At 40.2% G+C, this 23,117-nt stretch overlaps 2 protein-coding genes across 9 annotated transcripts in view; one reads left to right on the top strand and one right to left on the bottom strand.

Annotated features, from left to right (window-relative positions):
* Crb1 (crumbs cell polarity complex component 1) overlaps positions 1 to 20,064 on the bottom strand; it is a 202,969-nt gene extending 182,905 nt beyond the window's left edge. For all 3 annotated transcript variants that reach the window (XR_007593494.1, XM_050151630.1, XM_050151631.1), the window contains exons 1-2: positions 18,934 to 20,064; positions 16,426 to 16,571 (exon numbers count right to left, since the gene is read on the bottom strand). Coding sequence is in view for 2 of the 3 variants with exons in the window: in XM_050151630.1 (XP_050007587.1) it covers positions 16,426 to 16,444 (19 nt within the window). In the remaining variant the exon portion in view is untranslated. The remainder of the gene's footprint in view (positions 1 to 16,425; positions 16,572 to 18,933) is intronic.
* Positions 20,065 to 20,109: 45 nt separating this feature from the next.
* The window catches only part of Zbtb41 (zinc finger and BTB domain containing 41), a 31,819-nt gene continuing 28,811 nt past the window's right edge, over positions 20,110 to 23,117 (top strand). The window contains exons 1-2 of one of the 6 annotated variants that reach the window (XM_050151678.1): positions 20,110 to 20,238; positions 20,940 to 22,174. In XM_050151678.1, coding sequence (XP_050007635.1) covers positions 21,058 to 22,174 — 1,117 coding nt within the window. In that variant the 5' untranslated portion in view covers positions 20,110 to 20,238; positions 20,940 to 21,057. Of the gene's footprint in view, positions 20,239 to 20,268; positions 20,341 to 20,395; positions 20,726 to 20,894; positions 22,175 to 23,117 lie in introns of those variants that run through there. The other 5 variants (XM_050151681.1, XM_050151680.1, XM_050151677.1 and 2 more) reach the window with 5 other exon arrangements.

Genomic DNA, 23,117 nt, shown 5'->3' with positions numbered 1-23,117 from the left:
GAGACTGGCTACTGTCAGACTTTCAGCTGATCGATGCAACATTCACAACTCTTAAGCTTTGTGGCAAGATTTTCCATTTCTCATATACTATGATTCTGTCCCCAGGGCACACGTATCGATTCTACTAAGTGAATTTTCTCTAGACCTGAGAAATATTTGGATATTTTTAGCAAAGTTGTACCTAATATTCATTTTGTAGTTATCAGCCCATACAAGTTGGAGAGATCATATTTGTGTGATGATAAATATAAAAAATAGTATTTCAGAAAAATCCTGAATCTTACTTATCTATGAGCATGAACGTTGAGTGATCTTTTATCTCTTGAAAGCCATTAAAAAACTGAAATTGGTCAGTTGAAACAGACTAACAATTATGATTTTCCTTAAAACAATAGAGAAGAATATTTGTGTCAAAATCCTTGCTCATGTTTTGATAAATGCTGAAACAACTATTAAACTAGTTATAGTGGGTGCTATGATGTAAAAATAATGAACTAGGAATTTCAGGTAATTATTTAGTATTTGAGAAAATGTCTGAAATGATCTAAAATTTTTCATGAAGATGCTACCAAACCTTCTCTGTCGTGGTACTGGAATCAGCTCCAAATTCTTGATGATGTTATCTTTTATAGTATTTATTTTCTATAGTGGAAGGAAAAATTTACTCATAGCACGCAACAGAAGATAGTCCTCTGTTAATCTCCTAAAATACATTATAATGTATTTGATCTTAAGAAGAAAACACCACAGTGTCCACCCCAATCAATCTTGATTGCTAAAACAGCACACATGGAGGCTGGAAGTTCATGAGCAAGCTGCCAGAGTAGTGGGGTTCTTGATGAGGTCTCTACTCCTGGATATGCCTCTTGGGTGATGATTTTGTTGTTGTTGTTGTACATTTGTAGGTGGTTTAAGGTAGGGTATCCCAGGTTACAGTGAAATTTACTGTAGAATCCAGTCTAGCCTGAAATTCATGGCTATCTCTCTGCCTCAGTTTCTGAAGTGCTTGAATTTTAAGCATAAATCACCACATCTTGCTTTATAATGATACTAATCATATCATAGGGTTTCTATAGTCATGACTTTATCTAAAATTATCTTACCTTCCACAAACCCCATCTCCCAATACTGTCCCAAACGGAAGCTAAAATCTCAACATAGAGATTGAGGGTGGGCAAGAAAAGTCATCAAAAATTGTAGTTGCCTGTTTACAAAAGGAGAAATATAATCTGGCCTGAATTAAATTATTTTAATAATTGATACTTGATAGTAGATCATACTCCACAGATTATCATTTCTTATGGAATTTTAAAATTGATTTTGAACTAGAGATACAAATAACCTCTAAAGCAATTATTGTGCAAAAGGAGAAAGCATATTATTTATTTTAAAACATTAAAAGCTAAAGATATTTGATGATCTTGTAGCAGAATCATTCACTGAAGAAAGGATGTTGAATTAGGAGCGGCGGGGCTGCGTCCCCGGCACCTGGCCGCCCGCATGGCTAGCTTATGCCCGAAATAATTACACGGAAACTGTATTCTTTCAAACACTGCCTGGCCCGGCTAGGTCCAGTTTCTTATTGGCTCTTACATATTGTTCTAACCCATTTCTAATATTCTGTGTAGCCCATGAGCTGGCTTACCAGTGAGGATCTTAACCTGCGTCTGTCTGGAGTGGGAGCATCATGGCGACTCGACTCAGCTTCTTTCTCCCAGCATTCTCTTCTGCCTACTCCGCCTACCTAATTTTCTGTCCTATGAGGGCCGAGGCAGTTTCTTTATTATTACAAGACCCACCTCCATCAAAAGGATATGGCAGGATGTTGTTGAAGTTAAAGTGAGAGACTATAGGTTTCACGTTAGCAGGATCTGCTGATAGAATTAGAAACAGCTGTATGTAACAGAAAAACAAAAAGCAACCCCCCAAAACAGAACAAACTGCCAAAAACAATAAACAATATATCATAAACCCAAACCACAAAACCCAGCAAAAGAAAACTCTTTAAGATCAATGGTTAAGGGTGGCAGAAAGCTTTTCCTGTCTTGCTTTGCTATTCTGTCCTCCTGAGCCAAGCACTCAAATGGCTGTTAAACCCCAGCTGCTCTCCATACACTTGTGGAGGACAAGAACAAAACATAATTTGGAGCAAGCCCTGAAGGGGCACAGACCTTATTTTTAAGGATATTTCCTGGAACCTATACACAACACTTACAGCAGACATTTTATTGCCCACTTGGTTATGTGGTCATGCACAACTGAGATGGGGAAATTGGTCCTTCACTCTTTGTGACAGGTTGCCGTAATAACGCTGGTGTTCAGATGAAGAAAGATGGAGTGTAGGACCCAAGGATACATGAGCCATGAAATAGGATATGAAGCTAACTCTTTCTTCCATTTTCAACTCTGTCATAGTCTATGTGTTGGTAATTCTATTTTGTGGTGGACTTTGGAATTCAGCATTCTGTGTATTGAAGTAGCAAGAACCATCTTTGAATTCCAAAAGAAACCAACATGTGTTATGCCTTTGAGGCAGTGACTATGAAAGTGGGGTTCTTTTTATTTTAATCCCATTTTTTGTTAATGCAATTGAAATTAGACATTAAATTTCACTTTGAAATTAGTATTCTTTGAATACCCATGTCATAATGATCCACACAGGAAAAATGATGCTGTTTGTTCTTTGAGAATGGGTTTTGTAACCTGAAATTTCCTCCATTTTCCCTTTTGTTTAAATCTATATGGGAGTATCCTATTGCACTGTTGTTTAATGTGTAAACTGTTTTGCTATGCATAAAGTTATTTTTTAAATACTATTTTTTCATTACTGGGACAAAATCGAAGACAAACTTAAAGATTAATGATAATCTGCCACAAGATGACTTCTTTAAAGTCATAATTACAGGGGTTTTTAATCAGTTTAGGCCAAGCAGAAAACACACACACACATACATACACACACACACACAAAACTGGGCAACTAAGCAACAATTGAAAGTGCCTACTTTCTGTATCTAAAATAAGCATTAAAATTAAGATCTGGGTAGCAGTGATGGACGTCAAGAATTTAACATAATTGTTAAATACTGTTGAAATCTGTGCCTTGAGGGATGTCACTTGCATTGAGCTCTAGTGCTACTTTATGGATTTGGGAGGTCATTTAGCATCTTTTGTTTATCATCTATGAAATGGAGACTATGGTATCAACCCATTAGACTGAGGCAAGGATTAAGTAAATAACTGAAAAGTTAAGAAGTATGTAACTGCACTAATAGTCAGTATTCAATAAATACCCTTAGTAGTCATTTTTTATGTATCTAATAATCTCAAGTATATATGTAGAATCTAATAAAAATATTAAAAAATTCAATAAGGTGTGTTGTTTAGCTTTATGATAATTAAATCCACATTAAATATTGGACTAAATATTATTGAAGTAATAAAGCAAAATTTATCTATAGTTTATACAGAATTTTAAATGTATGCTTAGACTACAAAAGACAGCAACTATCAAAACTTCAGAGTATTATGGGTGAAATTATGCCATCATCATTAATGTTTAGTATTTTAATACATTTTACAGTATTAACACTGAAACTTCTAAACTTGGTATTCAAAAAAATATTAAAAATAAAAATTGCATTTAGTTTGTATAATCCTTTATCCTAACTAAATCACAAGTATTTTGTTTAATAAATCCTAATTACCTGATGGAAAATTTTTATTTATGTATAAGTATATGAAATCTGCTCAGTATTCTTTGTGGTTTGGAAATAATCCATTCTCTGATATTTATTAAGCCTACTCATTAAAAGAGCCGTGGAAATGTTGATATACTGGCGAATTGCACCCTCCAGTGGAAATAATGTTTATCCGTAAAAAGGAAATCTGTTTCTATGCTACAGTTTGAGCATACTCAGCTGTCCTTCTGTCTAAATTTTAAAAATTATAATTCCTTCATAACCTGAAAGAGCATATTTCTATCTACACTTATGTATACAATTATGCCACAGGAAATGGCTCTGAGTTTCAAACTCTATTGTGTTGTTAAGATGTTGAAAGTTAAAAGAGCTTAAATTTTTTTAAAAGAAAAATATAGTATAAATTGGGCACATGTCACATATTGAATATTTCCAAATGAATACTATAGATTTTTCATAGATCAAAATTGAACTATAAGGGTTCCTTTTCATTGTAAATTAAGTTTTGTCACAAGAGGTTTTTGAGAATTATAAGGAATAATTTTGCACATACTTCTGTGTTGATTAAACTATAGTTTTCCTGCCAAAAGCTCGCTCAACTTCACATACTAATTTTATAGTGACAAAACCAGGTTCTCACTGGCTGTTTTTCTGTTTGTTGGTCTGTAGGTTATTTTTGTTAGTTTGTTTTACTAAAGTCTTTCTAGTGACACAAAGATATTAGATGACAAGAAGCTGGAAAACATAGCCGTTAGTATCCCATCCAGAACAAGAAATGTCTTTATAGGAAAATGTTGCATTTTAGCACACCAATTGTTTATCCAATACCAGTGGACAGGCCTGACGTCATCCACAGAAGTAACACTAACTGGATTGATCAATTTGTAGATATATATTTAGGCATATATATATATATATATGGCATATAAAATATGTGTGTATGTGTAAAACAATAACAATGAAAGAGAAAATGTCATGATTTTAAGAGGAAGCAAGGAGAGAACCAACAGGAGGGAGGAAAAGACAGGAATGATGTCTTTTAATTAAATTAATGTATTTTAATTAAAATTAGTAGTAAATGTTTATTACTATTCACACAATTTTATATTTTCAAAAAGAACTAAATACTATGAATATCTTCTTTCTCTCGACTCTAGTTTGAGAAACATAAATTTAAGCTGACACTAGCAGGATTTGAGGGGGCATGGTGGAGTATTCTCCCTCAAATTCTATGCTGCTTTTGTAATTAGTCAACTTTTATCATTACCGTTATCTTTCCTTTTAAACAAGATTTATTTTACTTTTATTTACGTGTATGTGTGTGTGTCCATGTGTGTAGGTATAGTATGAATGAAGGTGCCTTGGAGTTCAGAAGAGGGAGTTAGATCTGCTGGTCTAGAGATAAAGGAGATTGTAAGCCATCTTTCATTGTTGCTTGTAGCATGAATAATAAAACACAGAGACTGTTATTGGGGTTCAAGCCAAAAACCATAAAAACAAAGCAGCCACGCCACAAGAGAACCCTTACTTCTGCCAAGGCTGCGGACTAAGCAGACTCAGCCTCCCTCTCCTCCCATTTTATATTCCCTCTAGTGCTGGGATTAAAGGCGTATGAGTCCCTAGTACTAGGATTAAAGGTGTATGACTCCCTAGTACTGGGATTAAAGGTGTATGACTCCCTAGTACTGGGATTAAAGGTGTATGACTCCCTAGTACTGGGATTAAAGGTGTATGACTCCCTAGTACTGGGATTAAAGGCATGAGGCACCACCACCTAGATTTGTTTATGCATTGATCTTGTATAGCCCAGGATGGCCTTGAACTCACAGACCCTTCTGCACCCGTCTGGCAAATCCTGGGATTAAAGAAGTGTGCCACCACTGCCTGACCTCTAATGGCTTAGCTTTGCCCTTCTGATCTTTAGGCAAGCTTTATTTTTTTAAAAACATAAATAAAATATCACCATAGTTGCTGGGAATTGAAGTCAGGTCTTTTGAAAGAGCAGTCATTACCCTTAACTGTGAGTCCTCTTTAAGGTCCCTTTCTGTCTTCTTATGGGCGAATACTACACCATAGAACTCAACTGCAGATGGGTCTGTTACTGACAGTGCTCCTGGAAATTCCTCACTCTTTTTTAAAAAATTTGGCTTCATTACTAATTGCGCTGGATGGTTTATGTCAATCTGACACAAACCAAAGGTCATTTTTGAGGAGGAGCCTCCACTCTCTAAACTCAATTTGTAGGTAAGCCAGCAGGGCAGCTTCTTAATTAGTCCTTGAGAGCAGAGGGCACAACCCATCACGGGTAGTGTCATCCCTGGGCTGGTTGTCCTTGATTATATAAGAAAGCAGGCAGATCGAGCCAGTAAGCAGCACTTCTCCATGGCCTCTACATCCGCTCCTGCCTCAGTTCCTGTCCTGACTTCTCTCAAGGATACACTACAGTATGGAAGTCAAATAAGCTTTTTCCTCCCCAACTTGGTGTTGCTCACAGTGCTTCATCATGACAATAGAAATGCAAACTTCCACAGCAACCCCTTCAAAAATATCCTCCACGTTTCGTTTTTCTCAGGATTCACTTTGCACATCTTGTACCCCTCAGGAGAAAGGAAAGCATTGCATTCTTGGCTTTTATTTGCATCCTTGGCATCCTTTTTAGAGGACATCGTGACCTCCTCCCCATAGAGAATTAGGGTGAAGAAAAATCCCTTATCGCATGTTATCACTTTCCCAAACATTTTCTGTCCTTGACAAAGTACAACTAAATCTTTTCAAAAGCAAGCAAATATAGTGATTAATATTTACCTTTACTTCCTAGAGCTCTTACGGCCTACGATAATTCCTGCAGGACCCTGCGGCTCCCTCTCCTCAGCTCTTGTATGGATCGGCCTAGCACAGGTATTATTCAGCCATCAAGGGAGAGTTACTCTCATTCTCATCCCTATTAAATCATTGCTTTCATGTCTCTGATTCCATGCCTTATTTTTACTTCTGAGCTTTTACGTTTTCTTATGAGTTTTATTTTACATCTTTTATATGACTGATTTACTGGGTTCTTAGCTTCTCTCCACTTGCTTAGAAGGGTAACCTCCCTCTCCTAAATTTTTATCTTGGACATATGTTTTGATTTTAATGAGAAATGTCCTTCACAGGCTCACGTGTTGAACACTTCATCCCCGGCTGGTGTACAGACTTCAAAAGTGGGGTTGGATGAAGGATAAAAGCCCGCAGAAAAAAATGTTTCTGGAAGCTCTGCCTAATTCTTCAACCTCCTTTCAGCTGCGACCTGCCTGTCAGTGTGCTGATGGCTATCTGCCTCTGGGGTTTGTCTAAGAACCAGGATATCTTGACCTGTGGTGAGCAGTGGCTGCCACACTGCAGTAGAAACCTTAGGGTCACTGGGGCACCATACCAACTACCTGGTGGGGAATCTAACTAGCTCCAGGCCTCATCGTATGCAAAAGTACTCTCCTCCGTGCAACCATAATTACATTACATAAGCATTTCCTAACTTATATACAGTCTCTTAAAGATGCTTTCATTGAAATAAATTAATATAAGTCCTGCACGTAAAGGTGTGCAATTCTCCGGCTCTCAGCATGTTTGTAATGCTGAACATGCATGACCTCTAGCTAACTTTATACTGTTTTGCTGACTGTGTAGCTATTTCCTGTGCTCATTGGAGGCTCATCAGGAAAAGAAGCAAAATGTGCAAGGTTCAGCAAGGTCATGAAACTTTCAAGGCCTGGGGAGCTCAGAAAGTTACCTGATTTATAAGGGTCCTTCTCCAAGGTTATGAAAGCAGTGGATAATTGTCTAGCTGAAGAGAACACCCAATGTAGATTCCTGTTTGCTGTACAGGGAGCTATGTAGGCACAGCTTTTATGAGTCTTCTCCCATACAGGCACAGGATTTCCAGTGATGCTTCTGCCTCTAGGTCAACTATGTCCCTGTAAGTAACTCAATAAACTCAATAGCTTACTAAGCTAGACTTAGATCAATAGCTTCCAGTTAGTTGTTGCTGCTCCATCAGCAACAGCGAGATGTTTATTTATGTCTCCATGGCACAAGTCACACAACAATAACAGGACTTGAAAAATACTCAAAAAAAAAAAAAAAAACAAGGATGAACTGAGGAGTGGCTGCACTGGCTCTAAAATGGGTGGTAAGACATGCAGCACAGACCTATCTGCGTGAAGGTGGAACATGCACAGGGTCAGGCCTGGTGTGGCTATGTTTATCCGTGGGATCGTGTGTGTCCTTGCTGTAGTGGTAATTGCTTGCTCCCTGTGGCGAGTGACAAGATATGCAACCACACCAAAGTCATCCCAGAGTAGAGTATCCTTTGGGGGGATTCTCGGGATGGCTGTCTTTCTCTCCATGTTATGAGATAGTACTACTTATTGATGAATGTAGTCTGCTGTCTAAATATGCTAATACTACCCAAATGAAGTATGTGTTAGGAAATGCATTGCAATCCCTAGTTGTATATAAGGTATGGGAACTGTAAGGAGGTTATGATGGCAGTTGTGTAGCTTCTGTTGTGTGTGAGAAGACATGTAACTGAGGCATTAAGCTTTGATTTAATGGGAAAAGTATAACAAAGGAAGGAGAAGATTGAGATGTTGGTTAGTTATTTCTTACAGGTGGCAGGGCTCAAGGGGCAGACAATAGACATTGAATTTATTAAAACATAGAGCATTTTGGGGATTCTAACAGATCACTGATATTTTCTTTCTAATATTCAGAATATGTTGGCTTTATAAAATTTCCATTGCTTTAATTCACAAACATAATGTGGTTCTGTATCTTTTGATCATAGTATCACAATGGGAACTGTAATTATTTTGTGCTTTTACAAAATAAAATTTACAACTATATCAGATATAGTAGCCTGGATCCTCCAGAGGAACAGATCTCTCTCTCTCTCTCTCTCTCTCTCTCTCTCTCTCTCTCTCTCTCTCTCTCTCACACACACACACACACACACACACAAACACACACATAAATATATATTATATTATAAATATATATATATTATATGTGGTATTTATTAGGGTGGTTTACAGAATGTGGTTCAACTAGTCCAATAGTGACTCTTTCCTGATGGTAGTAGAAGAATCCAATAGATTTTTCAAAGCATGAGCCAGGATGACTCAGCTGGTTCTGGTTCTAATACCAGTGAAGGAATGCTTCTATAGCAGGATATATGAAGTTGCCAGAGAGAATTGGGACAAGAGAACAAAAATTAAAAGCTTCTTTCTTCTGTATCCTTTATATAGATTGCCAGGAGAAAGCTTCCCAACTCATGAGTATGCCTAGAAGTTTGGATTTTTAGTTAATTGCAGATATAATCAAGTTGACAAACAAGAATAGCTATCACATCAACTTAATACTAAAAGAGAAGCTTGAAATTATCCAGAAACAGTGCTATTGTTACTTTTGGTATTCTTCTTGGTATGTTTGGAAATATCCAAGTAGGCTTCCATACCACCCCTCAAATGCTCTTTAATTCTCATTGTCTCTCCCCTCAGTCCCTTCCTCAATCTTAAATCTCCTACCTCTTCCCACCTAGACCAATGGAGCCTTCCTATAATATATGGAGGTGATCCTAATGAAGTCTCCCAATAATGAGGGAGATGGAACCCCAACATGCTATCTCATGTCAACAAATGAATATTTTAGTACTGGGATGGCTTTTATCCAATTCAGTTGTTTACTGAAAGGGTCCCATGAAAATCCCCAAATAACCCAGGATATTGTCATAACAATAGGTTGCTCTCCACAAATGGACAGCAAGTTCCCATTGCTAAAGACAAACCCCACACAATTCATTGAACATGCAGAGGTCAAGCTGGTGCCTATGTAGAACCTTCACCCCAATAACCTAGTGTCTATAACATACAAAGCTTCTCTGTAGGCTACCAAAAGAGAAATGTAAACACCAACCTAACCAGAAAACCTTTCATTTACAGTGCTGCCCTGCCTGAAAAATATGCTAGGACAATGGTGGCACAAAGCTAGTGGAAGAATCCAGTCAATGTATGATTGACTTAAGACCCACTCCATGAGATGAAAACCCATACCTGACACTGCTTGGGTGACCAAGAACCAGAGACCAGATGGCCCAGAATCCTAGGGTAAAACCAAATGCTACTGGTCAAAGAAAATAACAATAAAGTGATGCTTAAAAGTATTCTACTATACTCATAGATGTGTGTCTTATTCAGTCACTGCAAAGATGCTTCCTCTGTAGCAGATGGAAACAGATACAGAGACCCACAGATAAACATTGCACAGGGAGAGATCTTTGAACACACAGTTATCTCCCCAGACTAAGAAAGACAAACATGGTATGTACTCAGTCATAATTGGATATTAGACATAAAACAAAAGATAACCAGCCTACAGTTCACAACCCCAGAGAAGCCAGGAAACAAGCAAGACCCTAAAAGAGACATACAAGGATCCCTCTGGGAAGGGGAAATAGACAAGCTCTGAGGAGCAAATTGGGAGTGGGGGAGGGGGAGGGTGAAAGGTGACTTGGGAGGGGAGGAAGGGAGAGGGAAGAGTACAAGAGGGATTGGGGAAGGATTGAGAGGGAGAGAAAAAAAAGAGCTATCTTGATAGAGGGAGCCATTATGGGGCTAGTGAGAAACATGACACTGGAGAAATTCCCAGGAATCCACAAAGATGACTCCAGCTAAGACCCTAAGCAATAGTAGGGGGTACCTTAACTGTCCTTCCCCTGTAATCAGATTGATGACTACCTTCATTGTCATCATAGAATCTTCATCCAGTAACTGATGGAAGCAGGCACAGAAATCCACAGCTACGCTCTGGAACAAGCTACCAGATTCCAGTTATAAAGAGGGAGGAGCAGTAATATGAGTAAAGGGGTGAAGACCATGATGGGGAAACCCACAGAAACAGCTGACCTGACCTGGTGGGAGCTCACTGACTCTAAACTGACAGCTTGGAAACCTGCATAGGCCCGAACTAGGCCTTCTGAATGTAGATGAAAGTTGTTTGGCTTGGGCAGTTTGTGGTGTTACCTGCTGTGGAACCAGTATTTATCCCTAGTGCATGAACTGGCTTTTTGAGGCCTACTTCCCATGGAGTGATACCTTGCTCAGTCTAGATACAAGGAGGAGGTCCTGGCTGAAGTGATTGACAGACTTTGTTGACTCGACCTCATCCTCTCTAAGAAATGGATAGGGGGTGGGGTGGGGAGAAAGTGGGAGGAGTGGGGGAAAGGTGAGAGGAGTGGGAGGAGAGGAGGGAGTGGGAACTGGAATTGGTATGTAAAATAAAAAGATTGTTTTAATTAAGAAAGGAAAAAATATAAAATGGGGTATCTCCATCAAATCCCTTCCCTCAGAGATCAGGGAACTCCATGGAAGAGAAGGCAGAAAGAATGTAAGAGCCAAATAGGATGGAGTACGCCAGGAGAGCAAGGTACTCTAAATAGACTGGCCAAGGCTCTCATGAACTCATCAACAGTGAAGTAGAAAGCTCCATGGTTCTACATCAGAACTCATGCATATATTAATGTAGTATGATTAATAAAAACCCAGAGACAGATACTGGGTTTCAACCTGAAGACCAGAAAAGAAAAGCAGCCAGCCACTGGCTTTTGCCAATTTGTCCAAAATTTGTGATCCTACCTCTGGAAATCTCTAGAATGAGACTCAGAGTAGGTGGGGTGACCAGACTAGGAGAATTCTGGAAAGACAAAAGGCAGGAAATCAGTCACAAGCAAGACGCAGAGGAAGCAAGATGAGAATGCCTTACTGAGGAAAGGTACCAAGTCACATGGTAAACACAGACAAGAATTATGGGTGAATTTAAGTCATAAGTACTAGTTAGCAATAAGCCTAAACAATAGGCCAAATGATTTGTAAATAGTATAAACTTTTGTGTGTTTAGTTGGGACTGAATGGCTGCAGGATTGGGTGGGATAGAAACTTTTTTTCTATAAATGGCACCCAGTGTTCAGCAACTACATCCACATAAAACCAAAGAGAGATTGGGAAGGGATTCTAGACACAAAAGAACAGAGTCAAGCTTGGCTTCTTGGTAGGAGCATTTTCTTGGGTGGGCTCTGTTTGCAGTTCCTTTACGAGAGGCTTCCTGCTGGGCAGTGGTGGCAGAGGCCTTTAATCCCAGCACTTGGGAGGCAAAGGCAGGCAGATCTATGTGAGTTCAAAGCCAGCCTGGTCTACAAGAGCTAGCTCCAGGACAAGCTCCAAAGCCACAGAGAAACCCTCTCTCCAAAAACCAAAAACCAAAACCAAGCAAGCAAGCAAAGACAAACAAACAAACAAAAACCCAAAACAAAACAAACAAACAAATCCAAAAGATGCTTCCTTACTCAGTGTTAGTGGCAAAAACCACATCACTCTTTTAAGCTTAAACAGTGTTTATGAGCAGCTGGCAGCATGCTCCTCGGTGGTGGCATGGACCTAGAAGCTCCAGAGAGTTGTGGCAATAAACATGGCTATTTTCAGTACCTCCACCATGAAACTAGACTCTCAGGAAGACAAGGAATGAGGTGGAGACAGCCTTCAAAGCTGCAGCTTTAATCCTAGCCACATCATTTGGCAGATTAAAGACTTATATGCTCAGAAAAAGACAGATATATACAGTAAAGACAGATTTAGACAGAAAAAAAAAACCCCAGTGGTTTACAATGTAGGCTTGGAAGTAAAAAGAAAAAGAATAGAGAAAGTCCTTTAAAAAGAAATAGAGTAGCTGGGAGTGGTGGTATATGCCTTTAATCACAGCACTTGGGAGGCAGAGACAGGTGGATCTTTGTGAGTTGAAGGTTAGCCTGGTTTACAAAGTGAAGTTCAGGACATCCCAAGATACCTAGAGAAACCCTGTCTTAAAAAAAAAAAAAACAAAAATTAAAATTAATAATAAAAGAAATAGAGTTAAACAAAAAAGGCACATGAGGATGGAAAACACAGAAAATCTGGATACTGTATTTGATATTGTGTTGTTTGAATTGCTTCACTGCTGTGGAAGGAGCAACAGCTGCTAAAAGACATTTGATTATAAATGCTGCTGGATAAACCCAACCTATATATTTTGAAAATGACTTGACTTAAAAATATAAGTCATAGACATGTTGTTTGGAGAAGAGGTTTTGCTTTTGTTTCCACAGGAAATGAGAGGCTGTGGATTCATTCTGGGTTAAGAAAAATCAGGTTTGATTGAGGAAAATCCCCCTGAAAAATCTCTGATAGGAACAGATGGCTCAGATGATCCAAAATCTCCGAGTGCTTCTGTTGCAGTTTCGTCTGAGTTTACATCCAGAATAGCTTCAAGGTAAATGGTTGAGGTGTTACAGCCTCATAGAATACTCCAGTCAGGATTTGATCATAATCCTAAATTTTCTCAGGGTCCTCCAAAGATCACCAGCACTCCCAATCAGGAAGAGGTAGCCTAAAAAACTAAGCCCATACTCCCAAAAAATAGATTGTGGATGTTTGTTTTTGTTTAGCATGTTGATTACTAGTTGTTATGAATAATGATCAAGAAAAATGTTAAACAAAGGAGATTAGATTTAGGGTTCTTGTTCTGAAAAGAAAAAAGGGGGAAATGCTGTGGGATAATGTTCTTGTACACTGTAAATATTTGTCACTTGTATTGACTTAATAAAATGCTAACTGGCCAATAGCCAGACAGGAAGTATAGGCAGGGAAAACAGACCAGGAGAATTCTTGGAAGAGGAAATGCAGAGAGTCAGCCATCAGCAAGACACAGAGGAAGCAAGATGAGAAGGCCCCACTGAGAAAAAGTACCAAGCCACATGGCTAAATATAGACAAGAATTATGGGTGAATTTAAGTCATATGAGCTAGTTAGTAATAAGTCTGAGCAATACACCAAACAGTTTATAACTAATATAAACCTCTGTGTGTTTATTTGGGACCGAATGACTGAGGGACTGGGTGGGCAAGAAACTTCTTTCTACATATTATAGCTTTCAGCTTAGTATTTTTTATGGGACTTCTGAGTGTGTCAACAAGTGGGTCTCTGATTCTTGAATGTGCTTTTGAGGATCCTTTCCTTTAGCTGCCTTGCCTTGTCCAGCCCCGACATGATGGATTTTTTTTTATCTTATTATGCTTTATTTTACCAAAAAAAGAATAAAAAGAAATGCATTTAAATAAGAAAAGAAGTTTAAGTAGATTATTTATTTCAATTTACTTACTGATTGCTGACATCTAGAAATTCTACTAGTTATTAAAATAGAATAGTGTAAGAGATTAATACAGGTTTTCCTAAACAATTTTTGTCTGATAGGTGAGCTAGATAAGCAACCATAAAATATCTTACATTAGTTTATCTTCTGGTGCTATGATAAAATGTCTGGTTTAAGAAGCTTAGGGGAGAGAAGGTTTATATTGGTTTTATAGTTCCAAAAGGAGAACATCCACCATGGTTTGGAAAAGATGACAACAATTAGGAAGGCTTGACATCAGGAGCAGAAAGATTGCTGATAACATTGCATCCACATTCATAAAGCAGAGAGAACAGAAAGTGGAGTCAGGCTATAAAACCTTCAAGCCCTCCCTTAATGGTGTACTTCCTCCAACAAGGCTTCGTGTCCTAAAGGTATATACCATTTCCAAAACTAAAAATTATATGTATTCCCTGCTAAAATCACTACCTGAATAATGAACAAATATTGTCTCATGATCTTTTTTAATCTTTTCTTTCCCCATACCAGCTCAAACAACATAATGACCATGTTTCAATCACTTATAATGTGATATTTGATCATATAGAAATAGTGTTTGAAATTTACTTAGTTATTGAGACTCATTTATACATTTATCATTAGTATGTTATTTTAATATTTTAATAGTAGTACTTACTATGTGAATATGTGATATGCTTATTTATTCATCTGTTTTTGTACCCAATGAGTGTCTTCCTGTTTGGGGTTATTTAAAATAAAATGAAAATAAATTTTCATATATGAGGTTGTGAGGACATATTCTCTTGTTTCTTCTCCATTAGGTTGGAATAGTTATCTGGTACAAGATTTTTGATGTTGATGTGCTGTGAGACAATGGTCTTATACCCTGTAAAGATTTGTCACTTGTGTTGGTTTAATAAAATGCTCATTAGCCAGTAGTCGGGCAGGAAGAATAGAGGGGATGACCAAAACAGGAGAATTCTGGGAAGAGGAAAGGCTCAGTCTGCAGTCATCAACCCAGACACAGAGGAAGCAAGATGAGAATGCCTCACTGATAAAAGGTACCAAGCCACATGGCTAACACAGACAAGAATTATGGGTTACTTTAAGGTGTAAGAGTTAATAAGAAGCCTGTGCTAAGAGGCCAACCAGTTTATAACTAATGTAGACCTCTGTGTATTTCTTTTGGGACTGAATGGCTACGGGATTGGGCAGGAAAGAAACCTCTGTCAACATTGATGTGTGGAAATTACTCAGCTATTATCCATAGCATTTATACTATTTTGCATTCTCACAGAGAGTGTTTGGGATTTTTAGTTGACCCACATACTCACTTAGATGGTTTTATTGAGACTGGCCCCCCTGGGTTCATATATCTGAGAACCTTGTCCCTAGTATATTGAGCTATTTTGGAAAGGTTGGCAACTGTGGCCTTATTTGGAGGAGGTGTGTGTCGCTGAGTGTGAACTTTGTTCCATCTTCCTGTCTTCTTCCTTGGATCAATGTGTAAGCTCTCAGTTATTTCTCCTATCATGACTTTGCTTTGCCATCATGGACTGACCCTGGCCCTCAGAAACTGGAAGTCTAAATGAGACACTTTCTTTGATAAGTTGCCTTGGTCATGGTGTCATACCACAACTGAAAATTAACTAATGCAGTCATTGTCTTACTTAGGTTCCTGTTGGTGTGCTAAGATTCCAGAAGCAACTGAGCCCCATCCTAGCAACCTGTGGAGGAAATGATTTATTCCATTTCCACTTTCATGTCCCAGTCTATCCTCAAAGAAGTCAGGGCAAGAACTCAAGACTGGAGCCTGGAAGTAGAACTGGAGCAGATGCCATGGAGGAATGCTGCTTCCTGGTTTGATTCTGGTGATTTGTTCAACCTGATTTGCTACAGCACATGGTGGCACTGGCTACAATGAGTTAACTGAAGCAGATGCCATGGAGGAATGCTGCTTCCTGGTTTTACTCTTGTGATTTGTTCAACCTGATTTGATACAGCACATGGTGGCACTGGCTACAATGAGTTAAACCCTATCACATTAATCAGCAATCATGAAAATGCCCTATGGGCTTGCCTGCAGACCGATTTTAGGAATGCATTTTCTTAATTGAATGTCTGTCTTATAAAATGACTCTAATTTGTCAATTTGACATAAAAAACCAACCATCACACTTACCAACACTTGATATAGTATCTGTGTATATTCTATTATTATAATATAATGTCGGTGTATATTCTATTATTATAACAAAATTAAACTAAATATAAAGATCTATGTGCTTATCTTTTAATGAAGTGTCTTTTCAAATGTCTTCTTACATATATTCTATGGTGCTACATATTTTACCATTTTATTAGCTTTTCTTAAAATATTCTAGATGTAGGTTCTTTGTCAGTTACATATTTATTAACTGCCCCCTCCTTTTGAAACCTTATGTTGTCTTTTGGAAAAAAAAAGTTAAAACTACTGATGGTCTAGGATGGAAAACAGGCTAAGAGCACTTACTGTTCTTGCAGAAGAACATCCAGTTTGCCTGTGGACCACTTCACAACTCTCTATACCTACAGCTCTGGGGCAATCCAGTGCCCTCTTCTGGTCTCCACATGCAGCAACATTCGTAAGCACATATCCACACAGACACATAGGCACACCTATAAGCAACAAAAGAATGCTGATGAACATCTAGGTTGTTTTCACATATTGATACTAATAATAGTTCTTTACATAACAGTGATGTGCAAGAGTCTATGTGACATGTTGATTTGGGTCCTTTGAGTAAATACTCTGGCATAAAATAGCTGGGGTATATGGTAGATCTAATTTTAGAATTTTGGGGAATCACCATACTGAATCCCAAACTGGTTGACTAGTTTACATTCCCAGCATCATTATATAAAGCTATCTAATATATAAAGGAACATGCCATCTGTAGGAAGGTGCATGAAAGTGGGTATTAAGTCAGGCTCAGGCACATATCGTATGTCTTCTCTCATTTGTGGTTCCTAGATTGCAAATATGTTTATAAAGTCATCTATGTACATATGACATGAGAGTAGAAACAAATTGTTTATGGAACAAAGGCAGTAATAGGAAGAGGGATGCATGGATTATATTCATTACTGATTAACTCTGAGTCACCCATGCATCAGTGTCACATTAAGGAAAGATATGAGATCACTTCCCCTTGGAGTCATTTAACCAAGAGTGAGTCCAGATTTGAATTCTCAATCTCATGTTTCTGTTCCCTGTGTGAGCCTGACTCTGAGTCTACCGTTAGGCCCCCTTGTGACTCTGTTTGTCCTTTTGTGTCTGTCTTGTGTGTGTCTGTATGTGCTATGTGCCTGTCCCTAACAAGAGCTTTTGCTCTCTTTTTATTGAATAGCATAGGAAGCATCACTTGAGGGAAGGAACAGGGTACGTTACAGAAACCTTTAACAGAGTTTTACAGGGGATTAACTCGCTGGTTTCAATAGATCTCAAATGACTCAGAAAGCAAACATCATTGTTTATCGAGCAATATCCATAAATGATTGCTTTCATCCTTTCTGGTAAAGAGATGTTTCAGTTTCTGTATTTGCTGTTTTTAGCAATTGATGTACATGTATTACTCTGGGTCAGGGGCACAGAGGAGTAAGATTATGGCTATACATTAGCTTAGGTTGTAAAAGCTGATTACATGGGAAAGACAAGGCAAGTAAGGTTAGTTTTTACTTTGTTCTCTTAACGGAAGGTGTAACAAATAGTTTGAGTATTCAGTATGCTAGCAATTTTAAGTGAGTTCAAGATGTATTAACTCTGGCTGTGAGGGCCAGCAAAAGTTCCAGTCTCTTAGAATGTAAATTATACTTTCAGAATACTGTACTGCCACAGGGGAAGGAAGGGGAGAGTACAGAAGTGCTAGTAGGCGTGTGCTCCAAGTTCGTTATATATTTTATTAACATGTTTACCAGTACCATATACAATGTGTACCTACTAATGGGGAGGAGTAGTTCAATATGCAATCTAACTTACTTATGTATCTGAATCTATAGTGATTTGAAGACAGCTTTGCAATACTAATTCTTCATTTTGCGATTATGGTGAATGCCCCACCTTTTCTGCATGCACGAAAACTTAATCTCCAGAATAGAGACTGGCATGAGAGCTCTGCCCTCATGAATTAACATGACTTAAAAGGTTTGAGTGGAAATAATTTAGGACTTTTACAAAAACCGTTCTGTCCCTTATCATAAGAGGTATCTCTTCCTCTGTGTAAGAATGGGGGATGGGAATGGGCCCTTACTGGACATTGAATGCCAACACTTCCATTTTGGTTTTCCCACACTCTAGAAATGTGAGAAATAAAATTATATAGTTAATAAGTTATCCAGATTGGAGAGCCTCGTTATCCATAGCAGAGGGTCTGAGACGTCAGAGAACAATTACTGTCGAGTGAAATCTAACCAATGCTTGGCCTTTATGTTATAAGTATAAGAATGGTATGGTATAAGAATGTTTACATCCTAAGCTTCTAAAAATGCAGAAAAGGTGAAAGTACAAATGATTATTTGTATTAATAACTGGCCTTCCTTTCCCCTAGCTTCTCTGACGCCTATATAATCAGATGTGTTGGCTACTTTGGCCGTTTGGTCTTCTGGCCTGCTCATGGCCTCTTGGTCTGCAGCTCCTCTCTTAGCTACCACCCTGGCACTCAGCCCTGTGACCCCCCCCCCCCATGGCCCTGTCTGCAGGTCTGTGTAGCGCACCACGTCCATCTGTGCTCTATGTACTACCATATAGTTCGTGAAGCGGGCAAGGGGCTGGAGATTAAAACACACAAAGACTCACAAAGACACAGGTCATCCTTGAATTCCCCAAGAATGCCCCCCTTATTGTGTCCATGGGCTGCTTACATAGGGATCCTTAACTGATAATCACACCACAGCCAAACCCACCAGAAGCCACTCTCCCTGCCGTCAGGAACTCCCCAGGGCCTCATGCTCAGAGCAGCTGCAAGCATTACAAGTTGTTTACCAGAAATTCAGAACCTGGGGGTTCACAGCTCCCAACCGGCCTGGTTCAGTCTGGACACTTCCAGACACCTCTGGCTCTTCTTTCCTCTCACATCTAAAATAAACCTTATCCTCAACCTCAGCTGGGAGCCGTCATGTCTTCATTTTTTTTTTTCATTCAGTTGTGGGGACTGGCAAGTGTAAAATCCACAAGACAGTCAAATAAGCTTGAAATTTAGGCAAGAGTTAATGATCCAGTCTTCACGTTGCATTGTTCTGGGGTGCAAACAGAGGCGGGGCTTCCCTTCGAAGCCTTAGGGAGGAACTGCTTATTTGGATGATGCCAGTCTTTGGCCCCTGATAGGGCAGGGGGCAGCACACTACTAGGGAATTATCCACATCAGTCTGCTCAGCACATCCACAAGGCACCGCCATTGCAATGCCTACCCATACTAGGGGAAACAAAGTCGAGGCATTCTACTACGTGCTCCCCCTGGGTGTTTCCTCGCCTCATGGCTTCTAATGAGAGGCTAGCCTTTTCCAGATGCCCAGTGACGCGTGAGTTATGAAGAGGGCGGTGTTACAGGTGGAGAGGGGATGTCCATTTCCTTTGGCCATGGCCTTTGTGCCATTCTTGTTAGGTCTGTACAAACAAGATCTAGAACCTTCATCGCCAGATGGGCAACATCCGTTCCCTGGGCATTCGTTTTGTTGGAGAGGCAACACGTTAGTTAGGCACCGGGTCTGAGGCTCTAAGTGCCTTTAGAGGTTTGGCTGTCCTTTTTTATCAGCTTCCTACCTCCATGAACATTTCTTGGTCACAGTAAGTTAATTAAAAACAAACTGCACAATTTCAGGCGCGCTTACATTTTAGGTGTATTGTCAGTCCGAACGTCGCACAGCGACTTCTAGCCCGCACTTGGGGGTTTGCCCCCACGGACTGAGCAAGCTCCCGGCGGTGGCTCTTTGGTGACAAACTGGAAACACACCGGTTGTCACTGTGCCAATTCCTTCTAACTCCTCATCAGAGGCAATCTTCGCTTCCCTTCCTGCAGCTCAGTTTTTTCTGGTTCAATCAGCGAAGGACCCGAAGTCACCACTAACACTGGGTATAACGGACTCAGGACCTTGATAGGGCACCTAAGGCAGCAGAGGGAGCTGACGGAGCGCATGCGCGGGGGCTGGAGAGGCGCGCGCATGCGCTCTGGCGGCTGCCCGGGCTCGCCGGCCTCTCGCTGCGGCTAGGCGGCTGCGCGCGGCTGACGTGCCAAGCGGGCGGCGGCGGCGGGACTCCGCGAGGGGAAGGAGCGCCGCTGAGGTGGATGAGGTGGGGGGCCGGACCCGGAAGTGGGTGGGCGCGGGCGCGAGCGCGCGGGGATCGGAGCTGGCTGCCCCGAGCCGGCGCGGCGCGGGAGCCCGGGGTTTCCCGGTAATGGGCCTGTGGGGCGCTCGCCCGGACAGCCTGGGAGGGAAGGGTCACGGGCGAGCGCGGCGCCGCCGACCCGGGCCTGGGCAGGCTGCGCGGCTTGCAGTGGTCGCCCGTGCCGACCCCGCTCCCGGCGCCCCTCCTAGGGCCGCGGTGCTCTGCCCTGTGGCTTTCGGAAGGTCTGCCACTGCGGAGCTGTGCCGCGCTCGCCCGGGGAAAGCATGCTAATGGAGACTTGCTTTCCGTGGCCGCGCTGGTCGTATTGTCAGTGTCCCAGCACCCAGACCGGGACTGCAGCCCCGGCGTGTCTGCACGGTCCGCAGCCTCGGCTGGATCGCTCTCTCTGTGTTCTCTTCTTACCACCGTAGTGGTGAATCAGGCCTGGAAGGTGTGCTATGCCTTCACTTAACACTATTCTTTTGTTGGTTGTCTTCCCTAAACCCAGCCCTCCTCCTTCTCCGCCCTCGAAATCTTAGCTGCTGGTGAATGTGCCGTTGACTTTGTGATTAAGTTACAGTTTAGAAAAGATTAATCGACAGCACCTTTGCTTATTTCAGATTGCTTTGCTGTGGAGTCCTTACGTGCTTCTCACTGTTTTGCAGACCATGAAACGGTGGGGCACGCCCCTTCAAAAGCTGTTGTTCAAGACAATCTAGTTTTTGTTTCAAAAACCTCGTAAGTCACTTATGAAGTTTCCTGTTCAAAAATTGCAGTACTGCAATGAAGAAAAGGAGAAGGGTTACTTCAAATCTTGACGAGAAGATCCATCTGGGCTATCACAAAGATTCTTCAGAAGAAAATGCTGGTGTGGAGTGCGGCCAAGTGACCTATACTCAGTCGACAGACAGACCAACCCCAGAGGCTCTTCAGTGTTACCAAGACCTTCCTCCCTCTCCAGATCAGAGAAAGCTTTTGAGTTCTTTGCAGTATAATAAGAATTTGCTGAAGTATTTGAACGATGACAGGCAGAAACAGCCGTCTTTCTGCGACTTACTTATCATAGTAGAAGGAAAAGAATTTAGTGCTCATAAAGTGGTCGTTGCAGTTGGTAGTAGTTATTTTCATGCGTGTTTGAGCAAAAACCCCAGCACGGATGTCGTCACCCTGGACCACGTAACACATTCGGTTTTTCAGCATTTGCTTGAGTTTCTTTACACGTCAGAATTTTTTGTGTACAAATATGAAATACCTCTTGTTTTAGAGGCCGCGAAATTTCTGGACATTATCGATGCAGTGAAGCTGCTGAATAACGAAAACGTTGCTACTTTTCAGGCGGAGCTAACTGAGAAGTCATCTCCCGACGAAACACTAACTGAATTAACTGGAAGACTGTCAAGTAATCATCAGTGCAAATTTTGTAGTAGGCATTTCTGCTATAAAAAGTCCTTAGAGAACCATTTAGCTAAAACTCACAGGCCCCTGTTATTGGGGAAAAAACATGGGTTAAAAATGCTGGAGAGAAGTTTTTCTGCCCGAAGGTCTAAAAGGAATAGGAAGTGTCCTGTTAAGTTTGAGGACACGAGTGACGATGAACAGGAAAGTGGGGGTGGGTCAGACAATTTGAATCAAGAAAGTTTTGACAAGGAGAAGTCAGATAGGAATGATTCTGAGGATCCTGGAAGTGAGTATAATGCTGAAGACGACGAGCTAGAGGAGGAAATGTCAGATGAGGACTCTGACACCGAGCAGAGTGATAAAGATAACGATGCGGAAGAGGAACCCGAGGCTGGCGATTCTGCAGGGAGCATCCACGAAGGGTTAGCTCCCGTCATCATTCAGAACAGTAATAAGAAAATCCTGCAGTGCCCCAAATGTGATAAGACATTTGACCGAATAGGTAAGGAGAGCCTGTTTCCTCGCTCTAAACATATATTCTGTGACTGTTTTAGAGGTGATCATTAAAAACTAAACTTCAAAGGGACTTGTACGAAGAGTTCTGTAGTAGGGAAGACCTCTGATTTTCAGCACATTGTTTATCTTGTTAATTTAAATTGGTCGTGCATCACAAATCTGGTATTTACTCTTTCACGTTTTTGTCATGGTGTCTCTACAGGTTGTAGGTTCTATATTTGGGAGAAAGACTCCAGAAAAGCAGCAGTTATTGTATATAGCTTTTGACCACCAGTTTCATTTTAGAAGTGCTAGTTTTGAGTTACATGTACATTGGTTATAAAATTGTTAGGTACATTCTGCACATAAAATGATTAAAGCAGTTTAAGTAATCAGATCTTATAAAAGAAACCATGCACTTCTTTCTATATATAACTGTTTTGTCCTAGGTTACATATGCTGTTTGCATAGATCAAAATTTTGTTCATAAGGTATTTGTAATCATTTGCTATCAAAATAGGTTAGCATATAGACTTGTTTTACAGTGGAAACTTTTCTTGTTTGTTTTTACAGTATTTTTTGAATGTATTTCTAAGGATACTCTTCTCAGTTCAGTTTTTAATGATTATTAATTTTACTCTGTTTCATACACAGAAGTAACTGAACAGCTTAGTCAGTTGGAAGAGCTTATGTGTACAGAAACTTGTTAGTCCTGGCAGTAAATGTCACTGTAGCTCTATCAATGTGAGTATGTACAGAGAGCAGCTTTTTGGAGCTGAGGTACCTGGTAACATTTTATCTTAGAATATTTTATTTTTCCTACACATCTTAGACTTTGTACTCCCTGCTTATGGTATTTTACAAACTTTAATTAGCCTAATTTGACTTGGAAATCAGTGAGCAAGGGTCAGTTCACTACAGGCATTATAGGTCCAGCATGTGGGTCTCAA

The sequence above is a fragment of the Alexandromys fortis genome, unplaced genomic scaffold (assembly GCF_014885135.2).
Source record: "Alexandromys fortis isolate MF-2015 unplaced genomic scaffold, M_Fortis_MF-2015_v1.1 scaffold_71, whole genome shotgun sequence".
NCBI classification, from domain to species: Eukaryota; Metazoa; Chordata; class Mammalia; order Rodentia; family Cricetidae; genus Alexandromys; species Alexandromys fortis.
This window is presented reverse-complemented; position numbering and strand designations above follow the sequence as displayed.